General features: G+C 44.5%; 1 protein-coding gene across 1 annotated transcript in view; it reads left to right on the top strand.

Moving 5' to 3' along the window:
* Positions 1-15963: 15963 nt before the first annotated feature.
* The window catches only part of RFC3 (replication factor C subunit 3), a 39221-nt gene continuing 28724 nt past the window's right edge, over positions 15964-26460 (top strand). Inside the window, exons 1-3 of the mRNA XM_077298230.1 lie at positions 15964-16183; positions 20815-20952; positions 24986-25053. Of these exons, the coding sequence (XP_077154345.1) occupies positions 16097-16183; positions 20815-20952; positions 24986-25053 (293 nt within the window). The 5' untranslated portion in view covers positions 15964-16096. The remainder of the gene's footprint in view (positions 16184-20814; positions 20953-24985; positions 25054-26460) is intronic.

Here is a 26460-nt window from a genome sequence, read left to right as displayed (position 1 = left end):
AATCAAAGCTCCGGAAAGACTGCTTTTTTTTTGAACGTTGTTTTTTTTTGCTCTTTTGGAATTTTCTTTAGACTTTATATTCCTGGACACAAAGTGTAGTGTCTTTCCTAGCACCTTCAAGGATAGAACTGTATTAATGGACGCTATCTGAAGTGACTTTTTACAGAATTCCATTTTTGTTTCCTTGAGTGGTTTTTGTAATTTTTCATTTTTAAGACTCAGTACATATCAATTGTTATTTCGAAATGTTATTGTCCCACAGTCCCGGAGTACTGTTCTTAACTAAGGGGGAATGTGGCGCCCCTAGGGGTATTTGCCACAAAAACAGTTACTGACACTAAATACAAATACTAAGATAGCAAGACTGCACTACTACCTCCGGTCAGAAGGGGGAGCTCCAGGCACTCCCCTTTATCCATTCTGGTCAGAGAAAGAGAACAGGCAGTTGGGCTAAGGAGCTAGGAGTGAGAGGTCATACAGCTGAATTTCTAATAACCCTATGACGGTTGATAAGTCCAAAATCATCGGCCTGAGGAAAAGGAGAATAGAGAAAAGGGACATTGTGAGAACCGGGTAGCATTAATCATTACCCAGAATAGGCGCAGAGACGGATACCGGATCCGTGGCTATATTCATTATATATAATACAGTAACCGGAAGGACGTGAGGTGATATCAGCTTCACTAGGGTCAGACGCAGCAACAGACACAGAGTTCAGCGGTACTCCCAGAGGGGGTAAACCGACAAAAAGGACTCGGGTTGTCCGTCGAACTAGAGCCCAGAAGGGACAGATTGGGTCGGCAGCCAGTTCACATACAGCAGCAGGGCCATACAGAAACTGCGCATAATAAGAGATGGAAATCCTGACATGGTCAAAGTAATTCAGAGTTCTTATACAGACTCCGGTGACAGTATTGATTGCGAATCCCTTTATGTTGAAGTAAACTGGTTAAACGTTTCAGCGCCTCAGTCTTTCATTTGGATAATAACCATCTATCCAGGATCAGGATCATCACTGTTGGGAGGACCTGCTGTTGATCAAGTAAGTGTCTGTTCCTTCATGATATCCCTTACACTGTGCATCGCCTGAGACCACAGCACCAGGTCAAGCCACTCGTGACATCCCCCTCAAGAGACAGACCTCATTGGTCTGGTGCTGGCTACCTCGGTCTCCTGGGCGTCACACTATAGCAATAAATAATAATAATAATAAATAATATATATATATAGACTGTATATATGTTTTAACGAATATTTGATTGGATCGATTGTATGTCCGTTTTGCAAGCCGGCGAGAAAATCTCGCTGTACGGATGCCATACGGATTAGATACGGAGGATGACATGCGCAAAATACGCTGCCACACCCTGCCTACGGATGACATACGGATCACTATTTTGGGAACATTTCTGCGTATTACGGCCATAAAAAACGGACCGTATTTTCATACACCTAGTGTGACGCCTGCCTAATAGGGATGGAGGGATGGTCCTACACTGTCTAATATTAACCCCTTCATGACCCAGCCTATTTTGACCTTAATGACCTGGCCATTTTTTGCAATTCTGACCCGTGTCCCTTTATGAGGTAATAACTCAAGAACGCTTCAACGGATCCTAGCGATTCTGAGACTGTTTTTTCGTGACATATTGGGCTTCATGTTAGTGGCAAATTTAGGTCAATAATTTTTGTGTTTATTTGTGAAAAAAACGGAAATTTGGCAAAAATTTAGAAAAATTCGCAATTTTCAAATTTTTTATCTGTTAAACCATAGAGTTATGTGAGCAAAATAGTTAATAAATAACATTTCCCACATGTCTACTTTACATCAGCACAATTTTGGACACAACTTTTTTTGCTAGGAAGTTATAAGGGTTAAAATTTGACCAGCGGATTTCTCATTTTTATAACAAAATTTACAAAACCATTTTTTTAGGGACCACCTCACATTTGATGTCAGTTTGAGGGGTCTGAAAATACCCAAAAGTGACACCATTCTAAAAACTGCACCGCTCAAGGAGAGCCCCCCCACAAGTGACCCCATTTTGGAAACTAGACCTCCCAAGAAACTTATCTAGATTTGTGGTGAGCACTTTGAACCCCCAAGTCCTTCACAGAAGTTTATAACGCAGAGCCGTGAAAATAAAAAATAATTTTTCTTTCCTCAAAAATTATTTTTTAGCCCGCAAATTTTTATTTTCACTAGGGTAACAGGAGAAATTGGACCCCAAAAGTTGTTGTCCGGTTTGTCCTGAGTACGCTGATACCCCATATGTGGAGGGGAACCACTGTTTGGGCACACGTCGGGGCTCGGAAGGGAAGTAGTGATGTTTTGGAATGCAGACTTTGATGGAATGGTCTGCGGTAGTCATGTTACATTTGCAGAGCCCCTGATGTGCCTAAACAGTAGAAACCCCCCACAAGTAACCCCATTTTGGGAACTAGACCTCCCAAGGAACTTATCTAGATGTGTGTTGAGTACTTTGAACCCCCAAGTGCTTCACAGAAGTTTATAACGCAGGACCCGTAGAAGTGCTAATCGCACGAAACGGCCGTCGTCCCTCTGCACTCCCCGCACCCTCTGCACTTTCCAAGATGTGTTTGTATTAACCTGCACATGGATTAAACATTGTGGATCAGCCAACTGGTGAGTGCCGCTATTTTCTTACAATTAACTTTTGGAATGATGCACTGCAATTCTTGAATACATAGCTGAGCACCATAAACCCAGTTGTTCCACGTCGACTGCAACCGCATGGAGAGATGTGATTGAAAGTCTGCGTGCTGTGATTCAGGTGGTCCTAGTGCCATTCCTTTTCTGAAGATTCTAACCCTAATTACAACCCTAACCCTAATTCTAACCCTATCCCTAGTGGAAAAATAAAAATACATTTATTTTCTTTATTTTATTATTTTCCCTACCTATGGGTGTGATAAAAGGGGGGTTTATTTACTATTTTTTTATTTTGATCACTATGATAGGTTCTATCAGAATCATCAAAATGTACCTAGAATGAATCTGCCGGCAGATTCGGCGGGCGCCCTGCGCATGCGCCCGCCATTTTGGAGGATGGCAGCGCCCATCGCTGAAGATGGACAGACACCGGGAGGGACACCAAGACTCGGGGGGTACAGGGGGTGGGATCGGACAGCAGGGGGCGGAGGACAGGATGGAGGGGAGAGGAGGGCAGCGGAGCACAGGAAGGAGAGGAGGAAAGACTGATGGCGGCAGCAGATCGCCGCTGTCAGTCAGTGGTGGGGGCAGATCGCGGTATCCAGCCATGGCCGATGGGCTGGATTGTAATATTTCACCAATTTTCATTGGTGAAATATTACAATTGCTCTGATTGGCTGTTGAAAGTGAAACAGCCAATCAGAGCGATCATAGCCACTGGGGGGGGGAAGCCACCCCCCCAGGCTCAAGTACAACTCCTCCTGTACCTGCAGGTCAGGTGAAATTTCAATAAACCCTTTCACCCAACCTGCAGGGACATGATCCTGCCATGACACCACATAGGCGTCACAGGTCGGATTGGCACCGACTTTCATGACGCCTATGTGGCATCACAGGTCAGGAAGGGGTTAAAACCTTACCATGTGACTGAGTACAAAGTCGCTGGCTCCATCACTTACCCCAGCAGGACACGGGCGTCCCTTCTGTCTGCGACCTGTGTGAGGCCAGCACCAACAGGGAACGTCGCTGGTGCAATGACGTAACTGCATCGTGCCGCCAGCATCCACTGCAAGAATGGATAGAGGAGAGAGACGCTGGATGGGATGTCTGGATTAGGTGAGTATAGAGATTTTTTGGGGGGGTTGTGTGGGACCATCACACTATATAGGGCAATGTGAGTTGGACCATCATAGAATATAAGGGGTTGTGGGGTGGACTCTATGGGGTATTGTCAAGATGAGAGACACCAGACCCAACAATGCAAACGAGCTGAAGGCTGCTATCAAAGCAACCTGGGCTTCCATAACACCTCAGCAGTGCCACAGACTGATCGCCTCCATGCCATGCCGCATTGATGCAGTAATTGATGCAAAAGGAGCCCAGACCAAGTATTGAGTGCATTTACTGAATATACATTTCAGTAGATTTTAAAATCATTTTTCAAGCTGGTGTTATAAGGTATTCTAATTTACTGAGATAATGACTTTTGTGTTTTTTGTGTTGGCTGTAAGCCATAATCATCAACATTAACAGAAATAAACACTTGAAATAGATCACTCTGTTTGTAATGACTCTATATATCAGTTTCACTTTTTGTATTGAAGAACTGAAATAATTAACTTTTTGATGATATTCTAATTTTGTGAGAAGCACCTGTAGCTCAACACTAATTTTATCAGTTTAGCAGCAATTTATGTTTTTAATTTGCTGCTTAGACCCATAGTAACATGTATTAGCAGTTACTGTAATTAAAGGGCTCTCCCAATTTCAGAAAACCCTTCTCATTAGCTGCAGTAATACAAAAAAAAAAGAACAAGTTTTTTCCCTCCCGGGACCAGCGCTGAGTCTCCATGACAGTTCCTGGCACCTGTTATTGTCTGCAGTGCTCATGTTATGTCTGCAGCGCTGCAGCCGGTCGGTGAGCTCATTGACCAATGGCGACTCATGGCGTCAGTCCACGTGAAGCTGCTGATCTGTTATTGGACCCAGTGGTGTCGACATGACGTCAGTTGTGTAGACAATAACAGGCACCGGAATCAGCGGCTGAACCTGGGAAGGGCGAGTTACAGCTCATTCCGATGTGCGTTTTTTTCATGTATGAGAAGATCAGTCCTTGTTTCATCAGTGATTCTGTTCAGCGTTTCATCACATCTTCCACATTGTCACCATTTCATCTGAGTTTGGTCTGAATATTATCAGTATTTCTCAGATGATAAAAAATTAAGTTTCTCCACCTTTACCTATCTAGCAGCCGATGACACCTGAGTGCTGGCCGATTTTCATTTGTTCACAGACTTGCATTGCTGAGTTTGATAAGACACTCGGAGCAATACCAGACATGTGTCTGTGATTTTGCAAAGATTACTCAGTCTGATAAAATAAATATTGGACATGTGAACAGCCCCCCACAGATGATACTAGGTATGAGTGCTGTCCGTGGAAAACAAGGATAGAACTCGTACGTGAAAAACTGATGTATGATTAAGACCTAAAGCAGTTAGTTTCTTAATTACATTCAGGGGAACAGTGAGTTTTCTGAATCTGGAAAACCCCTTTAAGAAAAAAAAATTGAAGGCATTAGAAAAATGAATTGCTCAGCACTGTTCCACATGTGGGGAGGAGGTGACAGACCAGCGGTAAGAAGTCTTCCTTTCAGTCCATAGAGTGGAGAAGAGACAGACACACATGCACGGGCACACTGACACACACACCCAGACCAGCCACCAGAGTACATGGGGCACAGAAAAAGTAGAAGTTTGGGAAGCATATTTCACCACTGAGGGTGTGTGCAGACATTCAGTAACTGGCAGTGCATTGGACACAGCAAATGTCCACTGCGTCCAAAGTGCTTCTGTCTACTGAACGCAGCAGGTGAATCCGTATGTGATCACTGAACTGTGCAGAATCACCGTGTACTACACATTGTACAGGTGACATTTATCTTGCGGAGACTCATGTCTCCGCAAGATAGATATGCATGCTGCAGTCTGGAAAGACGTGCCGCATGTCTGTCTCCGTGGGTGAGCACCGGGCGTCTCTGGACGCATAGAGGGCATGGGATTTCTTGAAATCTCATCCACTATGCTGTAACATCAGGACGCTGCAGGTTGGACGTTGCATACTGAATATTTGGGGCTGTGGTGAATAACATACTGTATGGCAGGCTGTGGGGAAAATCTTAGGGTATGTTTCCACGGTCAGGAAACGCTGCTTGTTTGACGCTGCGCAGAGCTGCAGCGTCAAACAAGCAGCGTCCAGATGTTCCAGCATAGTGGAGGGGATTTTATGAAATCCCGTCTCCACTATGCGTGGAAACCCGCACGCGGCGGCCCTGCGACTACGGACATGCTGCGCGTCTTTTCAGATCGCAGCATGTCCGTACACCTTGCGGGGACGCAGCGTCCCCGCAAGGCATATCACAGGGCGCTATGGGAGAGAGCGATCATCCCGGATGTGAAGAGTTAACACATCCGGCATGATCGCGTCCCAGAAAGGGGGCGGGGCTTAGCGCCGAGCGGCTTAGCCGCTGCGGCGATACCGCCGGCCATCCTGAACGTGGAAACATACCCTTACTGTCTACAGTACAGTGGTTTTGGTTATAGTAGCTGTCCAAGCTTGAAGTTAAATTCTTCAGTGACTGTATGTGACTGCAGACTTCTCAAAGAGCTCGTGCACTGTGAGAATACTCCGGTGGGTGCCGATGCTGGGAGTTGGTGATCCTATGTAGCCGTGTAAATTCACAAAGAAGGAGCTTTAATGGGGCCCCCAATTATTGCAAGTCTTTAATAGCATTGGTCTTTTATTTAGCCGAAGGGGCTTTTGGGCCCCCTCTGTTCCAGTGCTCATCATGTTACCCCAAGTATGAGATTTGCATACATGCGGTCACCTGCTAACTAGACGTGCACAGCCTCGCTCAATACAAGTGAAATTAGCAAATCCGAGTTCAGTTAGTTGGAATGTGGCCGGAGGTGTGAAAATCGCATTCTTACATCACATGACGGCTGCTCCCAATGCTGGCATCGGAGAATCCTCACAGTGTGCGCTATGAGGATGCACAAGTCTGAAGTTACATAGATTTTAACTTCAAACCCTTTAATTATCAGTATGGTGGTATTATCAATATTGTATATGCTGGTAATATTTGGTTATTGTTTATTGGCATTTGCCTGTAATATTGCAATATTATTTTATTACCATTATTTAATCTTATATATCAATATCATTGGGATTATTAGCAATATTGGTCTTGTAGTAAAGCCTAATTTCCTCCAGGCAGCGTAATATTAGTAATATATCCCCATCTGGTGCTTGTGAGCGGTGACACCATGGGCTGTGTGCTTTCAAATGCCAGGGCTGAATTTCCGTCCCAGTCCGTCCCTAACTGTAGCTTTAAAGCTGGGTTGTGGCACAGTAAGGAGTGTGCCTCACTGTAGTAGCCTATAGAGGAAGGCCACTGTGTGGAAAATGTTTTATACTGTAAAGGAAATGTCCATAAGACTTTGTACCCGCTGTCCCTTGTATATAACCTTACCAAGTAATCGTTCAGTGAAGAGTTTATTTTTGGAGAGGTGGTCTCCCTCATTGAGCTGTGAAACACCGGGTCCTGGCCAGCCCACAACAGCGGCTACATGCAGCCTACATGGGTGTAAGGCCCACACAGCACAAGTTCACCCACCGAACCAGGACCCACCCTTTCATGTAACGTGCCAGGGAGCTGAAGACAAGTGCCTCACCCGCAGTTACTGCCCTGCGTTACACTAACAATATTTCGAGCAGTAATAATAGGAACAGATCTGCAATATTACACAGCAGCCACTAAATAGTGTGATGGAGGGGTGATGATCAAGCTCTGCACACTCTACACCTAGCCTCAACAAACAGTTGATTGATGGAGGTGTGGAGGTTGGACCCCCACTGATCTGGTGATGATCTATTCTAACAATGGGTCATCAATACTAAAGAGGTGGGAAAACTCTTCAACCTTTTCCACAAATTGTGCTACAGTAGCTCTTTTCTGGAATTAGACTGTACAAACTGATCATACACATTTATGAGCCTTGGATCACCGAGTTCACCAGTTGACCTTTCTTGAAACATTTTTGGTGGGCATTAACCACTGCAAATCGATAATACCCAACAAGTGGATCAAAAATTGTCCTTTCCCTTCCCTTGGTTAAATTTGATGGACTTTTGTCTTTTTTTAACATATGAAAGGGAATCTGTTTTTGCTAGCCATCTGAGAGCAACATGATCTAAGGGCTGAGACCCTGATATCAGTGATGTGTCACTTACTGGGCCGCCTGCTACAAATTTTATAAAATCACTGGTTTATCTGCTGCAAATCTACCAGCTCTCTGTATGCCGAGATCTGTATAACCCCGCCCGCACTACTGATTGGCAGCTTTCTGAGTACACTGTGCATAGGCAGGAAGTTGCTAATCAGTGGTGGGGGTGCGATAATACTGAGCTCATTAATATTATAGATCACATGGCAGCTTTTATAAAATGATTTTACAAAAACTACAGCAAGCATGCCAGTAAGTGGCACATCACTGGAATCAGGGTCTCTGTCTCTACATTATGCTGCTCTCAGATTATGTGGGAACAACCTGGTGACTGATTCCCTTTAACAATGTAACTAGGAACTGCTGGGTTTTTTAGATATTTTTCGATCCAGTCGTCTAGCCATGCTAATTTGACCTTGGCATTCAGAGCTTTACATTTGCTCAATTTTCTTCCTCCCAGTACATCATCTTCAAGAGCTGACGGTTCACTTGGTGCCTAACATATTCCAGTCTTTGATAGGTATGATAGTGACAAGGTAATCGCTATTCCCTTTACCTTTGGGTAGTTTTAAAGCGAACCTGTCACCAGATTTCAACACGCAAACTACATAATTAAATAGCTCTTAAAGGGAATCTGTCAACAGGTTTTTGCTATTTAATCTTATAGCAGCATAATATAGACCAAGAGAACCTGATATCAGTGATGTGTCACTTACTTGGCTGTGTGTTCTGTTTTCAATATAATCAGTGTTTTATAACCAGAAAATTATTACTGCCCCTAAGTGTCACACACAGTCCAGTCCAGCTAATCTGTGGTACTCTGCCCCCATCACTGATTGGCAGCTTGATGTAGGCATAGTTATACAGAGTTCAGCATTCATAGCACTGTTACATGTACAAACGAGGAAACAGGGATTCTACCAAAACTGCAGAAAGCAGACCAGTTAGTGATATATAACTGGAATCAGTGTTTCTGCCCCTGTATCATGCTGCTCTCAGATTACATAGCAAAATACCTGCTGACATATTCCTTTTCAACTTGAGGAGGCTGCTGTACTTATTCAAAAATTCATACCAGAATGGTTTTATAATCCTTTTGCAAAGGTTTCCTCCCTCGTACTAAAATGTCCTTTTATACTTTTTTCATAACATGCTTATAGTCTAAGAAAACTTTCAATAAGGTTTATACAACTATTATGACATGGCTTTAGAAAAAAAAGTATATTAGTCTCAAAAGCTCTAAGAGATTGATGCACATTTTGTTGTGAAATCTGGTGACAGATCAGCTTTAGGGCAGGTGCAAACGGTGATATATTCTCTCATCCAAGAAAATCGGTCCGATTATACAAAATACACTCTGATCAAACTCTAATCAGAGCGTGAGTATAGTGTGATCCCATTCTCTCGGGATGAGAAGATGTGAGTGTGCAGAAATGTTTTCCATGCACTCACTGACTTACATGGCTGCGTTCGATCCGAATATCTGATCAAATTCGGCATGTGGTGATTTTTTCCTCGGACCGTCTTTGTCCGAGAAACAAAATCGGGCATGTGCACGGCCCCGTAGAACAACATTGATTCAAAACATCGGATCGCACTCAGACTGAAAATACGCTCGTCTGCACCTGCCCTAAATGCTATGGTTGATCAGTGAGATATTATGGTCTTCTGAGAAACGGATAACAGTGGCTTCTGGCGATTTGTAGGTGGTGATCAGGAGGTGCAATGGTGACATCTAGTGGCAACAATGAAATTTACTACTGCAGCAAAAAAATATGTCCTTGTAAAAAGAAAAAAAAAAAAAAAAGATTTGGAAGAATCAGGCTGGGTACATATGACGTTTGTGTCCTGGGTCATGACTCCGTTGGGCTTCCCTATGAATTCCTTCTTTTAGGAATTAGGAAACTATGCTAATTTGTCAGGGTAATCAGACAAACAGTGGCAGAAAGAATTGGAGATATCTGCAATAATTTACTCACTTTCTGGTGTCAATCACAGTAACTATATGGAGACATACCCGCCCCCCCTTCCAATAAGTTCCACCCACTTAGGAAAATGTCCGAGTAAGGCTTCTTTTACACATACCGGGTTTTTTGCAACTCGTTATTGCGGGCGTTTTTTGCGGGCCGTATCGTTGCAATTTTCAAGGTCTGACGAAATAACGGACTGCAAAAAACTTGCAGATCGACATTTTTTGGGTTTCCAATACTATGGAAATAGCATTGGAAAAAAAACGGTGTTCCGCAAAACCGGAAATCACGGTGCACCACAAAAGCAAGCTTCCATTCTTTTTGCGGCCGTAAGCCATGAAAAAGATCGAGCAGGCTTGATCTTTTTTCACAGCCAAAAATAGGCACTCACGGCCATACGGCACACAGCGCAGTGAAATTATTGCGGCCCGTTTTTGCAGCAAAAACGGGCCACAAAACAACGGTAAGTGTGAAAGAAGCCTAAGATGTAAAAAGAACAAAACCAGACTTTGCACAAAAGTTTAAAGGGAACCTGTCATCAGGATTGTGCACAGTAACCTACAGACAGTGTCAGGTCGGTGCCGTTATACTGATTGCAATGATACCTGGTTGATGAAATCCGTCTTGTGATTGTTGTTCTTTAACCTTTATTTTCAGTTTTGTGTTAATGATATGCTCGTGTCCTAAGGCGGGGTTGGCAGACCTCCCAACCATCCCGGATCCAGCGGGACAGTCCTGATTGTGAGACTCTGCCCCACTGTCCTGGCCAGGATCTTACTTTTCCCACACTGCACAGCGAGCAGGATGGGATCACTCAGGAGGAGGAGCGGAGGCTGCACCAGGATGGTGATAGGTAGGCAGCAGCAGCGGCGGCCCGTGAATGGTCCAGGGCTAAACACGGCAGCGGGCGGTCTGCAGGACGTGGGCTTGGGGGTCCTGCAATGCTCTGCAGCAGTGGTGGGGGTCTGGGGGAAGGGGAGCCCTGCAGACTTCCTGGCTCCTGTGTGTGCAGCATGGGTCACTCATAAGTAAGTCGTGGGGAATGTTATCACGTTGTGAAAGTGCTGCAAATGGCAGTAAAGTGCAACCAGAACAGCACAGCAGCTGTGTGTCTGCTGCACTCTGTGGAAGGAGAGCACCAGGAGTTACAGGCGATATACAGAGATCTTGTCTGCTGTGCCGGTTGGCAGGGGGTTGTGTGTGGTGCATGGACTCCCCATGGCTAGTGCATTTATACTGTACCTAGCATCATGTGGGATCATTATACTGTACGCATCATCATGTGGGGCCATTATACTGTGTGCATCATCATGTGGGGCTATTATACTGTACGCATCATCATGTGGGGTTATTATACTGTACACATCATCATGTGGGGCCATTATACTGTACGCATCATCATGTGAGGCCATTATACACTACGCAGCATCATGTGGGGTCATGATACTGTACACATCATCATGTGAGGCCATTTTACAGTGCACAGCATCATGTGTGGCCATTATTCAGTATGGAGCACTGTGTGGCCATATTTGTTTCTGTTTATAATTATTGTTTATGAAGCAGTGTGATCAGCAGTGCTAAATAGATATGGGTGTGACTAGTTGTGAAATGGGTGTGGTCAGTACGTGGCCTAAAATTTGCCGCTGCGCGCATCACAACCTTTGCCCCTCTTTCCCTTCTTCAAAAGTTGGGAGGTATGGGCTGGTGTATGTGGTGCTCTGATTATATATTCATAATTCAGACTGCTGACAGGTCACTGATCCCTCACTGACCTGCCCTCTAGGTACATAATGAATACCTAACATACTGAAGAAAGAGACAAAAAACGCTTCTGCAGGCAGGTGCCAGATGTGACACCTGCTCTGCAGCATAATCGAAAGTTTAGTGTGGCAAAAATACATTTTCTTGATGTTATCCTGCTAGGGGAAAAACAAAAACAAATTGAAATGGCGCCCGCCGTGTAGCTGCTACTGCGCAAGCGGTGCCATCTTACTGGAGAAGAAAAAAAATTCCTCCTCCAAGATGGCGCCACCCGCACCTGCACAGTAGCAGCTCTCGAATCAAAGCTATGGACACTGATAGCTGCTACGGCGCAGGCGTGGCTGGAGCCATCTTGGAGGATTTTTTTTTCTTCTCCAGTAAGATGGCGCAGCCGACGCATGCGCATTAGCAGCCATAAGGATCACAGCTATTAACACCGATAGCTTCTAATGCGCAGGTGCGGCATGCACCATTTTCTATTTTTTTTTCCCCCTAGCTGGATAACATCAAGAAAATGAATTATTGCCACACTAACCATGCGATTATGCTGCAGAGCAGGTGCCAAGGCCGGCACCTGCCTGCAGACGCGTTTTTTGTCTCTTTATTCAGTATGATAGGTATTCATTATGTAAACTAGGGGGCGGGTCAGTGAGGGAGCAGCGACCTGTCAGCAGTCTGAGTTATGAATATATAATCAGAGCACCACATACCCCACCTTAGGGCATGAGAATCTCATTAACACAAAACTGAAAATTAAGATTAAGGGTATGTGCACACGTTGCAGATTTGCCTGTGGAATTTCCTATGCAGAATCTTCCCTCGCTTGCCAGAAAACGCAGCTGTGGATTTGATGCGTTTTTGATGCGTTTTTTTTTTTCATGCAGATTTGTATGCGTTTTTGAAAGCCAAATAAAGATCTATTATTGAAAAAAAAGAAAAAAAATAATTGTGAGGTCATCTCTTGTCCAACCCTGCTTAGTTTAAAAAAATGGGGAAAAAAAAATTGTGTGGGCTCCTGCGCAATTTTCAAGTACAGAGTGGGAAAGCCAGTGACTGGGGGCCGATATTTATAGCCTGGGAAGGGGATAATACCCATGGAGCTTCCCAGGCTATGAATATCAGCCCGCAGCTGTATATTTAGCCTTTACTGTCTACTAAAATAGGGGGACCCCCCCCAAAAAAAATGACGTGGGGTCCCCCTATAATTTATAGCCAGAAAGGCTATGCAGACAGCTGCAGGCTGATATTCATAGCCTAGAAAGGGACCATGGATATTGGCCACCCCGGCTACAAATACCAGCTCCCGGCCCCCCCAGAAATGGCGCATGTGTACGATGCTCCAATTTGGGCTCTTAGCCCCTCTCTTCCCACTGCCCTGTAGCAGTATAATATGGGGTAATAAGGGGTTAATGTCACCTTTGATTGTAAGGTGATACTAAGGCCTGTTAGTAATGGAGAGGCGTCAATAAGACGCCTATCCATTACCAATCATATAGTAGTGAAAGAGTTAAAAAAACACACAGCCAGAAAAAAGTATTTTAATATTCTTAATTTCACCATATTTACCATACTCGATCACCTGCAAAAAATAATAGACCAACCGTATACTCCCTGTCTGACGCAGTACAATTAATAACAAGTGTCCCATGACGATCTCCCCTATAGAAGTGACATCAGATGATGTCACCGCTCTATAGGCATTCAGTGACACACTGACAGGAGACAATGGCTCCTGCAGTGTTATCACTGAGGGTTCAATGAGTTCATTGCTCTCACTTTACGGCACTGCTGCGTGAGAATTTTCCCACGCAGCGGTGTCGCAAGTGACAGTATGAACTATACTCTACTCACAGTGGCGGAGCAATACAGTGTGGAAAGATACCTTCCTTCATTGTATCACCAGAGCCCCTGGAGAGCGGTCGCATCTGCCGCTGTAGCTGCTCTCCACGGGAGATCGTCGTGGGACACTCGTTATTGCATGGATTACTGTGGATCAGGGAGTATATTGTTGGTTTATTATTTTTATATTTCTTCCCGGCACAGACCCGCAGACACACAGATACACACAAACACCCGCACAGAGACACGCAGATCTTCTCCGCATACACACAGTCTCCGCCCACACACTTTTCCCCCTCCCGATCTGCAATGTTTCTCGCAGGCACATCCGCAGATCTTTTTATCTGCTGCGTTTTCCATGCGGATTTTTCCGCACCATTAGCACAGTATTTTTTCCCATTGATTTAGATTGTACTGTAAATCACTTGCGATATCTGCAGCGTTTCTGCGTGGAAAAAAAAAGCAGCAGATCCGCAGGAAATCTGCAACGTGTGCACATAGCCTAAGAAACAATCACAAGACGGATTTCATCACCAGGTATCAGTGTAATGAGTATAATGGCGGCGACCTGACACTGTAGGTTACTGTGAACAATCCTGCTGACAGGTTCCCTTAAAGTTTGAATGATTTTGTGACTTTTTGTGTAGTTCTGTAACTCTTTTGTTTGCGCCATATTCATCTTCTCATGTGCTTCTTTTTCAAAGTCACTGTTTCTTGTGTTCGTCATTGTGGGCGCAGTTCAGGTTTTGCCGGCGTTTTTCGCCCTATTCATCATTTGCAATTTTTCACAAAGTCACATCGTTGTGCGTGGAGCGGCCCCCAGACGCAGGACAGCGGGGTACTCGGTACCGGGTCTATCGGTTCTGAGGATGTCACGGTGGCCTGACCCGGTCCGTGGCCCTGCTAAGGGGCGCCCAATAAAAGGTGTAGGTGGTGGTGTAGGTCGCAGCAAATAACGAGGACACAGGGTTGCAGTCTCCTTACCTCTTTACTGAAGGCTTCGGCACCCGCAATCCAGAGCACTGCTAACTGGGCTGGCTGAGACCGGCCGGTCCGAAGGCACATCCAGAGTTCCCTTTGCAGGTGGAAATCAGTGCCTACCTACTAGCGCCTGGGTGTTGTAGTACTTCCCTGCTGAGCACCACGGGATAGTCCTCACAACTGTCGTGTATGTTTCTGTTCTTTCTCTCCGTCCCCCAGATGATATGGATAGGACGCACCCATATGACGGGGTAGGCCTGGAGTTATTTTATAGGGACCCTAGAGACGCCCCTCTCCCACAATTGCCTCCGTTGTCTTCGTTAGGTGTAAAGGTGAGACAGCCAACCTAAAGTTAACTGCCCTGCCGTTGGTTTAAAGTAATGCGTAGAGTCTATTACCTCCTCGGCGTTCCGGCCGCCGGCTACGCGCCTCAGAAGGATGTTGCTGATCTTGAGGCACGACTCCTTCTGGTTCTATCTCTTTGTGCTGTGATCTCGTTTCTCACTTCTCCACAATATGCTTTGCTTCGTGTCCTTTCCTAGGAGTCTGCCGCTATAAGGCTCAAGCACGGCTCCGTAACGTTCTGTCTGTCCTAGGCCGCTGTCGGGATCCCACCCCTGACAGGTCCTCTCTCGAGCTCTCTCCAGCTACTTTCTCCCTAACTTCCTATCCAACCCCCAGTTTTGCCCATGTGTGAGGAGTGGCCTAGTAGATAGGACCCTTTGCTCCCCCTGGTGGCCGGAGTGTGAAGTGTAATGTGTGACTGTGATACCTGCAAGGTGAACTCTTTTAGTGCAATCAGACGTACCATCACTCCCCCTGGTGGGAGAGCGACGTTACTGCAATGACCAGACTCTGGGGCGCTGCATGTGCACCAGTGCTCCACATCCCCGGTGTGATTTTACATTCGGCATAATTTTTATTTTCCAGTTCTTTACTTTGCAAAATAAGTTGATTTCTGCTGGGGTGCGGCTCTTCCTGTATGGCAGCCGGGCAGCGGCGTGATGCCATTCACCTGCAGATTAACCCTTTATATTACCAGCATTTTGCATTGTTGGTATTCTATTCCATGGACAGCTCCAATTTTAGGAAATGTGTCGATACCCCCCTTCCCCGCCTCTGACCCTCATGAGGACTCCCAACATTTGAACGAATTCATAAAACTATTAAAAAAGAGTTGTTGCTATAGCAACCAGTCCAGTCTAACATTTTTACGCCAATTCACATTAAAATTGTTTGGTTTGGCAAGAAATAGTCAACTAGAAATAGTTGTGAGACCCGCATTTATCACTGAGCGCATTTTGCTGGCTCACTCCAACTGCACAGAGTTGTAGCAGCCATGTTCTTGAAGGCCATTAGGCGCCAGAAAAATGGCTTCTCCGCAATGGCTGAGGACAGCGCGCGCCTTCGCTGGGCATCACGTGACCCTTCCTGCGTCATTCAGTTCAGAGCCTCCCGCGTGATGACCAATACGCATGCGCAATGTAGAGCTTCACTTTTCGCGCGCTCTCGGTCTGGTTTGAGCCGCGGCTTTTACGTGTCCTGCTGGGGCTGTGAGCGCCGCTCGTCTCCTCCGTGCAGGGATGAGTCTGTGGGTGGACAAGTACCGGCCTACCTCCCTGGCCAAGCTGGACTACCACAAGGCGCAGGCGACTCAGCTGCGGAATCTGGTAAGGTAGCGGCAGGCTTGTGTGAATTGTGACCTCTAGCCCTGACATGCGCGTTACCTTTGCCAAAAAGTGTCAGCAGCCCATTGAGAGGGGCAGTCCGTACACCCCTCCCCGGCACAGGCCATGTCTGTACATACCTTCCTTTTATAAATAAAGTTTGTTGAAAGTGCTCTGAGTTACAGTATTTAAAGGGAACGTGTCCAAAATAACATTTAAAGGGATTCGTCCCCAGACTTATAGTTGGGTTTTATGACACCATATCAGCTGCAGAGCCTCTCGTTGCTGCCTCGGGGGTCCTAGCTGTTAGTCCCAGCCCTTCCAGTGATTGACAGCTGTCCCCCTATGGCTATGTTCTGTGGATCAGGTGGAGGATCCACCGCTCATAAAAATGGGAACTCCAGAGCACCTGTGCGCACGAGAAGCCCCCGGTATTCGGCTGGCGGCATCAGGTGGTCCCCACAGCAGCTGCAGTTTGAAAGAAGAGGTCTCTGAGGAAACCCCACGCTGGTTACTCTGTGTAACCCAGGAAAGGTCATGTGATCTGGTCAAAATTCCTGTGATTGTCATAAGTTTCTCCTGACTTTACAAACAATTTAAAGGGGTTGTCCACTACTTGGATTACCTTGTCTTCCATGCTATATTCTCTAATGTAAGATAAAAGCACCTCCCGTATCAGCACCACTCTGTCTCCCATGACTGGCTGCAGGGCTCACGTGGCATAATAATCAGTGGCTGCTGTGCTCACTTCCTTCAGCTGAACCTCGGCTGTCTGAAGGAAGTGAATGCGGCAGACCATTAGCGATCGCTGATTATTATGGCACGTCAGCCTTGCAGCCAATGTCACAGGAGGTGAGTATGAGGTGCTTTTATTTTACCTTGGGGAATATAGTATAGAAGAAGTTGTCAGAGTAGTTGACAACCCCTTTAACCCTCCGTCAGGGGCAATATGTTTCATAACGAGTTTAGGGGCATTGCGCCTGTCCGGCACAGGCTAGAAAATTGGCTATATTTTCCTTTTTTAAAAATTGTAATGCTCTAAAAGTGATCAGTTACCTTAATAGGAATGTAATAAATGAGAATACACATAATCAGGTGGAAAAAAATGTTTAATAACCAGAAAAGTAATATGTTTCTATGTCTTGAGCATCCTCCTCACTCTCTCCACCTTGATCTGTATCAGACACATCTGGACATTCTTCCACATCATCTTCTGAAGCAATGTCACTTTCTTCCCCTAAATCTTCTAGCTGTAAGGGGTCTGTCTCATCATCAAGCAGTATATTTTGCACTTGCTCAACATGAAGGGCATTGGACAAGTCAAATATTCTCCTCGCCATTTCAGAAGAAAAGCTGAAGCAAGAGAGAGAACATGTGTTAGGGCGCAATGTGCCTGAGAAGCACACTCTTATTTCTAACAAAACCTTCTATGACAAATCCACAAATTTAGCACTAGCTATTCATAAAACAAGCTAAAAAAACAATTGGGATGAATAAAAACAGCAAATTCTAACCATCAAAGGTGTGACGCATTCAGGGGCAATGAGCCGGAGAAGCCAAAAACACTGATATCTGATCTGCAGCTCTGCAGCACAAGAGGCTTCTCAGGTTTCACACAGCCTTGAGGCTGTGTGCACACGTAGCATATTTTTCGAGTTTTTTTCGCGTTTTTTCGCTATAAAAGCGTGAAAAAAACGCCACCATTAAGCATCCTATGTAACAGAATGCATTCCGCTTTTTTTGTGCACATGCTGCATTTTTTTTCCTGAGCGGAATCGCATTCCAGAAAAAAACACAGCATGTTCATTAAAATTGCGGAATCGCGGCGATTCTGCAGCCATAGGAGTGCATTGATCTGCTTACTTCCCGCACGGGGCTGTGCACACCATGCGGGAAGCAAGCAGATTATATGCGGTTGGTACCCAGGGTGGAGGAGAGGAGACTCTCCTCCACGGACTGGGCACCATATAATTGGTCAAAAATAAAAATTAAAATAAAAAATAGCGATATACTCACCCTCGATGTCCCCCACAGTCTTCCGGCCTCTCCCCTGCACGCTGCCGCTTCGGTTTCTATAGCTGCTGGACGGTGAAGGACCTGCGATGACGTCACGGTCTTGTGATTGGTCGCGAGACCGCATGTGACCGGTCACGTGACCAATCACAACCGTGACGTTATCACAGGCCCTTCACCGCACAACAGCTATAGGAACTTACGCCGCTGAGGTCTGCAGGTGAGTATAACCATGTTTTTTATTTTTTTTATTATTTTTAAACATTCTATCTTTTACTATAGATGCGGCATAAGCAGCATCTATAGTAAAAAGATGGTCACACTTGTCAAACACTATGTTTGACAAGTGTGACCAACCTGTCAGTCAGTTTTCCAAGCGATGCTACAGATCGCTTGGAAAACTCTAGCATTCTGCAAGCTAATTATGCTTGCAAAACGCTAGTTTTCTGCGGGTATATGCATGCTAATTCTGCATGCGATATACCCGCGGCAGGAGGTGGAGAATTGCCGCGGAAATTTCCGCGGCAATTCTGCAACGTGTGAACTTAGCCTGAAAGTTAGGAATGTACTGGGAGGAGGGTGTTTCCCAGACAAACCACTGAAAATAGAGAAATGAAACTAAGTGAGCTGCGCCTGTGAGATCAGTTGCCCCTGACGGAGGGTTAAGATTGTGTTTTCGTAAGCCATGATTTTACCATAACCAGAAGTTGCTGTAAAGCCCTAGATTTAAAAAGGATGTTAAACACTGGTCACTTCAGCATCAGGAGTTGATTGGTGCCAATCTGGTCACATGTGCTCATACCTGCCAGGACGTGCACGATCTTCAGGTATTATGTACAAGTCCCAGCAGGTAAGTGTAGACACAATATAAATGGCACCAGTCACGTCTCAATGTCGGTGAGTGATGCCACACAGGCCTGTATTTTACAGCTTGATGCCATACTTCTGATGAGAATTCCTGTGGGGACAGCTGCATTTTTAATGGAAAAGTCTCCTATTTGTTTAGGAGCACAATGCTCACTGTCCGTTACTCAGGCAATGCCTTCTAAATCCCCTAGTAAAATAATATCTCAGATCCAGTGGTGTCGGCAATGGCCTCTCCATGGGATTGCGTGACATTATGTCATGCAATCCCTGTGGCCAGTCTGTGGTGGCTTCACTTTTCCTTCCTTTGGACAAATCAAGACATCAGGAAGACATGAGAGAGTAGCCGCAGTTCTCACTTCCTCCAAATGTCATTTGCATCTGTAGGAGAGGAGTGTGAAGCTGGCGCTGATCGGCTGCAGGGATCACGTGACATAACAATGTTATGCAATCCTCAGGAGAGCCAGTGTCGACAACACCAGAGGTGAGTATAAATGTTTGTTTTAGTGGTGATAAACAGGGATTCACAAGGGTTTGTCAGAGTAGTGGACAACCCCTTTAATTGCCTGTTGGGGGTTAGTGCGCTCCTGAAGGTCCCTCCACTAGCCCAAACTGCTCTCTGAAGCTTCAAGCAGAGGTAGCTTTGCCTCCGTAACAGAGGTGGAGCAGAGTGACTGAATCCAGCGAGCTTCAGAGCAACACTTGCAATCTGTGCTCTTTACCCAGGAAACTGGTCACCTCTGATATACTCCAGCGGTTTTTGAGAACGGAAAAGATTTTAATAAGAGGTAAATTGGAAAGTTGACTGTTTTAATAAGAACTTTGAAATTTTGTCCATTTAAGAAGTGAGATTTTGTGGTTGGTTGATTCATCAGTATGACTGGTGCGCTGAAGTAATATGCACCGCATTCCTTAAAGGGAACCTGTCACCTGAATTTGGCGGGACCAGTTTTGGGTCATATGGGCGGGATTTTCGGGTGTTTGATTCACCCTTTCCTTACCCGCTGGCTGCATGCTGGCCGCAATATTGGATTGAAGTTCATTCTCTGTCCTCAGGAGTACACGCCAGCGCAAGGCAATATTGCCTTGCGCTGGCGTGTACTCCGGAGGACAGAAAATTAACTTCAATCCAATATTGCGGGTAAGGAAAGGGTGAATCAAACACCCGAAAACCCCGCCCATATGACCCAAAACTGGTCCCGCCAAATTCAGGTGACAGGTTCCCTTTAACAGGCCTGCTCCTCCTAATGAGTTTGGCACATGTGTAAGCTGCTAGCCACCGCCGCAAGAAATGTGCTGCAGTCAGGGGCTCAAGTACATTGTCACTCGGCTGCTCTTGTCCATGCCTCCTCTTAGTAAGCTTCACCAACTTTCCAAAAATGCAGTGGAGTCCGCATAAAAACTCTCAAAATTGCAAGACTGATGAATCGCCCCCCGGTGTTGGCAGTAATTATGAACATCATGTAACATTTAATACCCACCGCCAGTCACTTTCCAAAACAATTATCGAAAATCACCATCAAGCTAGTCAGTGGGGTCGTCCAGAACCAATGATTACAGATTTTCTTACCCACAGCATGCCCAATATACTGCATACTTGTGGGATTTCTAGCCATAAGATCTGCAGCAAAATCCGTGCTATAAATGTTTTACCCCATATATCAGAACATACTCTTGGGATTTGGAAATTGAACAGAGGAAATGACTGCCAGCTCTTGTTACCTCCTTATTGATAAAGATGACATTTTCTTTTCTAGGTGCAATGTGGAGACTTTCCTCATCTTCTGGTGTTTGGTCCCTCCGGAGCAGGGAAGAAGACCAGAATAATGTGTCTACTGAGAGAATTGTATGGGGCTGGCGTAGAAAAACTGCGGATTGAACATCAGTCGATAACAGTACGGCCTCTTCTAGATGTCATGTTCTTGAGGGTTTACACAATTATGTCCTCATTTTATCTATACGGCTTTTTCAGGGGCTCTTTTATTTGTATGAAATTAATAGATTCCCCATGGGCTTCATAATGATGGCACTTATGAGCACTGCCATTTATTGCTATGCCGTTATTCCAGAAAACTGGACACATGCCTTGATGAGCCTCCCCCATTATGTTTTATAATGCCTTTAATATACATGTACAGGCTAGATGAGCCCACCCATGTGTCATTACCATTCATCTAGGGGTCATTAGGCACTCAATCCTTGTCGTGATCTGAAACATATTGAGCCATCATATACTTTGTTTAAAAAAAAAAAGTTTGGAACGCTGCTCTCTTCAGCATTGAAGGTGAGTGGTCCTGATGACTTTAAGACCCCATGTAACTGCTGAGATGCAAAATCAGTCAGTGGGTATTATGCACGTGCTGTAGTCTAATAAACAGGACACATGCACGCATCTCTGTAGATATGTGGGTTCATAATCAGCACCACTCACCTTCAGCACAGACTTGGTGCTTATAATACTTTAATATAATACAAGGCAGTAAATTCTTTATCTTAATTTACTGATAACAATGTCTTAAAGGCAAGTTTATACTCTCACTCTGACTTTTTTTTTTTTTGCTTAACTTTCGTTCAACATAGAATTAATTAAGCAATAAGATAATTACCTTTTGTTTATATCAGGTTTTTGTGTTAAATGTTTTTTAAATACTGTATTTTCGGATTATAAGACACACTTTTTTCACCCCAAATTTGGGGGGAAAATGGGAGTGCATCTTATAATACGGATATACCTTACTGGCCACGGTGGAGCAGGGTCGCTGGTGGAGGAGTCAAGAGTGGAGCGTTGCCGCAGGCTGGGATGAGGGGGTGTTTGGATGTGCGCCGCTGTGGGTGGTGCGGCGGCTCCGCCAATATTTTGTGAAAGCCCAGAGCCCCCGTACTAACATGGTTTACTCTGCGGTGGACTCCGGGAAAATGGCTGCCAGGGGTGGCGCATGCGCAGATGGAGATCTTGGTGCCGAGACTCCACAGCCCTGCTGATAACTCGGGACCACAAATCATAATATATGGTTTGGTATGTTAAAATATAAAAGAGCAAATGATTAGCTAAAGTTGTCCACCTATCTTATAGAATGAAAGTGTGGGCAATCACTTATAGAAGGGATCATTCACATGTCCAATTTTCATGTGCTAGTGCTGTCCCTGGTTTTCACTTACCTGTGATAATCTATGGGGCCATTCACATGTCTGATTTTTTTCATGGACCAAGCAGCTTTGTGGAAAATTATGGCAAAATGTTCAATATTATTATTTTTTTTTAATTTATTTTTTTAATATTTGAGGGTCGGATCCAAATCTGCAATGTCTCTTGGTCTGTGAAAGTCGTCTTGCACTCAGATGTCATTCGAGTTCTGTTTAATTTTCATAAAACTCATATAGAGAATTTTCTTTATTTTTTTTTTGTCCTCTCCACATACAAGAAAAAAATGATAAAAGCAGTTGGTCTGTTTTTTTTCTCATATATGAGTAAAACAGACATCCAAGTGAGTCCATATTCTGATCTGTATGCTATGCTTACTGACACATGGAGCCGCACACAGCTGCCAGTCTTGTCTGCAATAAATTCAACTTCATGTGTCAACATAGTCATAGAGAAAATGGCACACCAGAAGAAGAGATTTTACACAGATCTGCAGTGTGGGACAGGAGAGGAAATCATCTACAGTGTCGGGGGAGGAGGACCTAGACGACAGGCTGCAGATAAGAAGGAAAGTACCGTATATACTCAAGTATAAGCCGACCCCCCCCCCCCCCCTAATTTTGCCACAAAAAACTGGGAAAACTTAATGACTCGAGTATAAGCCTAGGGTGGGAAATGCAGCAGCTACCGGTAAATGTCAAAAATACAAATAGATACCGATAAAAGTAAAATTAATTGAGACATCAGTAGGTTAAGTGTTTTTGAATATCCATATTGAATAAGGAGCCCCATATAATGCTCCATAAAGTATATGATGGCCCCATAAGATGTTCCATATTTAAATATGCCCCATATAATCCTGCATAAAGGTTAATAAAGGCCCCATAAGATGCTCCATAGACACATTTGCCCAATATAATGCTGCACAAATGCTGATTATGGCCCCATAAGATGCTCTATAAAGATATTTGCCCCATATAATGCTGCACAAACCTTGATTATGGCCCTATAAGATGCTCCATACAGACACTTGAAGACACAAAAGAGCACAGTGAGGTCAAAAATACTCTGTTGTAAAAAAAAAATCACAGTAATCAGCAAGTGCTAGTCAAAAGATGTAAAGAAAACAGGGTATTTAGTTGATACGTTTTTTTGCCAAAAAATGTATACTAAGCTGCTCCACCAAATCGTCAAGGTATACCCTTATAGAGCAGTCCTAACTAATGTATAGAATCCCTATCTGATGTATTTAAAACCTGATCATCTGTATAATACCTGTATAAGCAGGGTTCAGAGAAGGACTATCCATACAGACACTTGCCCCATATACTGTAGTGCCCTACAAACGTTAATTATGGCCCCATACAGACACTTGCCCCATATAGTGCTGCACAAACGTTATGGCCCCATATAGTGCTGCACAAACGTTATGGCCCCCATATAGTGCTGCACAAACATTATGGCCCCCATATAGTGCTGCACAAACATTATGGCCCCCATATAGTGCTGCACAAACATTATGGCCCCCATATAGTGCTGCACAAACATTATGGCCCCCATATAGTGCTGCACAAACATTATGGCCCCCATATAGTGCTGCACAAACATTATGGCCCCCATATAGTGCTGCACAAACATTATGGCCCCCATATAGTGCTGCACAAACATTATGGCCCCCATATAGTGCTGCACAAACAGATATTTGCCCCATTTGCTGTGATAAAAAAAATCACATACTCACCTCTCCGTCGGTCAGGCCCCCGACACTTTCAATAGTCACCTGCTCCTCGTTCCGGCGCCACTCCATGTTCAGCACCGACGTTCAGCAGAGGGCGCGCACTAACTACGTCACCGCGCCCTCTGACCTGAGCGTCACTGCTGAAGACAGATCGGCGCCCTGAACGAGGAAAGGTGACTATCGCGCAGCGCTGCGCTCCCCTCCCCGTATACTCACCTGGTCCTGGCGCTGTGCTGTCCCTGCTTCCCCGACGCCGCAGCTTCTAACTGTACTGAGCGGTCACTGTTATCGCTCAATACAGTAATGAATATGCGGCTCCACCCCTATGGGAGGTGGAGCCGCATATTCATTTACTGTAATGAGCGGTACCATGTGACCACTCAGTACAGGAAGAAGCTGCCGGTGCCGGGGAAGCCAGGGCCCTGCAGGGACTGCGCCTGGACTAGGTGAGTATTTTTAGACATCCCCCGCTCCCCCTCCCCTGCCGACCCCTGGGTATGACTCGAGTATAAGCCGAGAGGGGGACTTTCAGCCCAAAAAAGTGGGCTGAAAATCTCGGCTTATACTCGAGTATATACGGTACTTGAAAATCTATCTTGTGCAAGCCTAGATAGGTCCACCAGGGTCTTCTCTGCCTTTATCTTGATGGTATCAAGCCATCGGGTTGCTTGTCTTTTCGTTTGACCTGTTCCTTCTATTTTCCCGACCATGATGTCCTCAAGTGATTGATCTCTTCGCATGATGTGTCCAAAGTAGGCAAGTTGTCCAATGACTCTCCTACAAGAGTAAAATCTGACACTTGGATCAGGCTGCAAACTGCATATCCGGGGGTCTGAAAATTAATGAAGGTTGTAGATTAAAACGTAGTGTGTACCTTTTAGTTAGTAAAATTGCACTTATGTAAATTGTACATATGTAAAAAAACAAAAAAACAAATTGAATGATGAAGCTGCTCACAACTGTTAAGGCTTTTCAATATTCTAGTAATTGCAGTGGAAAAAGAAAATTTTGAAAATAGAACTTTATATATTTTAAATTATATTTTCAGACTCCATCTAAAAAGAAAATCGAGATCAGCACAATTGCAAGCAACTATCATCTGGAGGTTAATCCAAGGTATGATGTGGGCACTTATTCGCAGGACACTGTATTCTGTTTAATTATCTCTTTAGTGGATTTCCATATCTTTGTCAGAGAATAAAAACTGTCCTGCAGTTGCAGAGCTGTACTTAATTGCCATCAGCCCAGAGTCCAGGATATAACAAACGCATTTGCTGCATTGAGCTCGTAGAGGACCATATGGGCTGATGTGTTTAACCCTTGAAAAAATATCCCCCCTGATCGGCACTGATCCAAAACAGGATGTTACTTCATGTGTTGTGGATTTGTTTCATTTTCTTTTATTTAATCTGATTCTGCAGTGAGAATCTGCAGGAAAGTACAAGAAAAACAAATTATTACCAAGAGTGTAAACTTTAAAGTTCCTTTTCATTAGTCATTATGTCTTAATAGAAGCAGGTCACACCTGAAACCAACAGTCTAAAGTATATTAAGACATTTTGCATCAGCCAAAGAAAAAAAAAAGCCCTGTGTTGTTACCACCATTCACCAACCATTGCTACAGAGCTGGTTACAAGTCAGGAATCGCCAGTTAGTCGCCATACTGCCAGTCACTTCTTTCTTATCCTACAAAGTTGAAATGAACACAGACCATAGTGAAGCGCAGTGATGCCACGGTATCTTTTGCAGTCATTTATTCGGCCTTGTTTAAACTTCAAGAATTCACGATCTGAGTATGGATTGCGATGTCAGGTTTGGTCGCAGGTATCCTGTCCCGAACTCTGCAGCCTCGTAGATATGTCTATGGTCAGAAGAACCGTGGCTCATCCACTCATTGCTGTCCATACTTGGATCCTCAGTGTCGAAAGTGGGAAACCGGCCTTATACTGATAAAAATGTTATAAATCACAAAAGTGCTGAAATGCACATGGCCCAACATGCACGTGACCTGTTAAGACTTATTTCGCGGTATATCTAAAGGACAGCATTTACTTATACTTGTTGACCTGCATATGTGTAGGATCAAATAAAACAATAAGAATCTTTTTGCAAGTTTCTCATTTCTATAACGTTTTTCATTGTTATAATTTAATATCTATATTATATTTGTACATATCGCCTCTGAACAAATCTAAATACTCATAAAGACAATGAAATCCTCATGTATTCTAAAACGTCGATGAAATCTATATGAAAATTGCTATTTCATAGATTAAAATACAAGAAATTTATAATATATATATAATTTATATTATATTATATATTAGTGGGGAAAAAAAGGAGCAACTCTATAGCCACAATCGCATGTCTCTTCATGTACAGTAATTTTCCAAACATCCTATATCCATCATAGTAAATTCTAATTGATAAAATGACCTGTTCTATATGTAGCTGAAGATGACCAAAATAACACAGTGAAAGGTTCTGTTGTGGGGTTTATTTAATTACTGTTTTTAGGAGTGA

Source organism: Ranitomeya variabilis, chromosome 3, assembly GCF_051348905.1.
Source record: "Ranitomeya variabilis isolate aRanVar5 chromosome 3, aRanVar5.hap1, whole genome shotgun sequence".
Taxonomy (NCBI): domain Eukaryota; kingdom Metazoa; phylum Chordata; class Amphibia; order Anura; family Dendrobatidae; genus Ranitomeya; species Ranitomeya variabilis.
This window is presented reverse-complemented; position numbering and strand designations above follow the sequence as displayed.